Source organism: Mastomys coucha, unplaced genomic scaffold (assembly GCF_008632895.1).
Source record: "Mastomys coucha isolate ucsf_1 unplaced genomic scaffold, UCSF_Mcou_1 pScaffold13, whole genome shotgun sequence".
Lineage (NCBI taxonomy): Eukaryota > Metazoa > Chordata > Mammalia > Rodentia > Muridae > Mastomys > Mastomys coucha.
Genome location: NW_022196895.1, coordinates 16,611,937 through 16,612,709, shown reverse-complemented (window position 1 = coordinate 16,612,709; position 773 = coordinate 16,611,937). Strand labels below are relative to the sequence as shown.

The 773-nt window shown below is 45.4% G+C and overlaps 1 protein-coding gene across 1 annotated transcript in view; it reads right to left on the bottom strand.

Annotated features, from left to right (window-relative positions):
- Positions 1 to 301: 301 nt before the first annotated feature.
- Positions 302 to 773, bottom strand: part of LOC116087555 (desmoglein-1-alpha-like) — a 2,509-nt gene continuing 2,037 nt past the window's right edge. The window contains exon 3 of the mRNA XM_031366270.1: positions 302 to 750. Within this exon, the coding sequence (XP_031222130.1) occupies positions 317 to 750 (434 nt within the window). The 3' untranslated portion in view covers positions 302 to 316. The remainder of the gene's footprint in view (positions 751 to 773) is intronic.

Below are 773 nucleotides of genomic sequence, written 5' to 3'. Positions count from 1 at the left end.
TGGAAAATGTCAATCTCCCAACTGCTTGGATGGTATGTGCCATGATGTTTGGTTGTAAATGTCAATGTTTATATTAACTTAATGAAAGTATGTAGGCTTCAAGATTCTCCCCCCTTTCCACTCTACTTTCTGTCATAATTTCGGGCAATATTAAATTCTACCAGGAACATTCTTTGGACTCTATGTTTATATTTCTGTCCGTGACTAAGGCCACTGTAGTGCTCCTCGATGTACCATAGCCTTCACTTGTGGGACCTTTCCTCACCTAGTACTGTTGTGAGGTAAGCAAGAACTCAGCAAAGCCCAGAACAACCACTTAGGTAATCATTGCAAGATATACACTATCAAGTTGAACACCTAGACCTTTGATTTCCTTTGCCATATTTTTTGAGACACATGTGTCAAAAGAAGGATTGAAATGCTTACATCCTAACACCAGGAACCCCATGATGAGCAACCCGATGCCTGCAGGACCGAAGTGAACATTGTCTCCATAGAGTGGGGTGTCAAGGTTGTCATCCAGATCCCCTTGGAAAGTGTCAGTGTTAGAGCCGGTGCCATCGATGTTTCCCCAAGATCCTGTGACTCGTTGCGGGCCCTCAGAAGTGCTTGAATATCCAGTAGTCACTTGGTCACGGTCACCGCTAGTGCCACTGCCAGTGCCACCGCCATCACCTTCTGAACCCTGTTCCCAGACGCTGCCAGTAAGTTTAACGATGACTGTCCCAGTGCAGGTCCTCTGAAGGGAATCTGTAACAAGGTTCACAATGGAA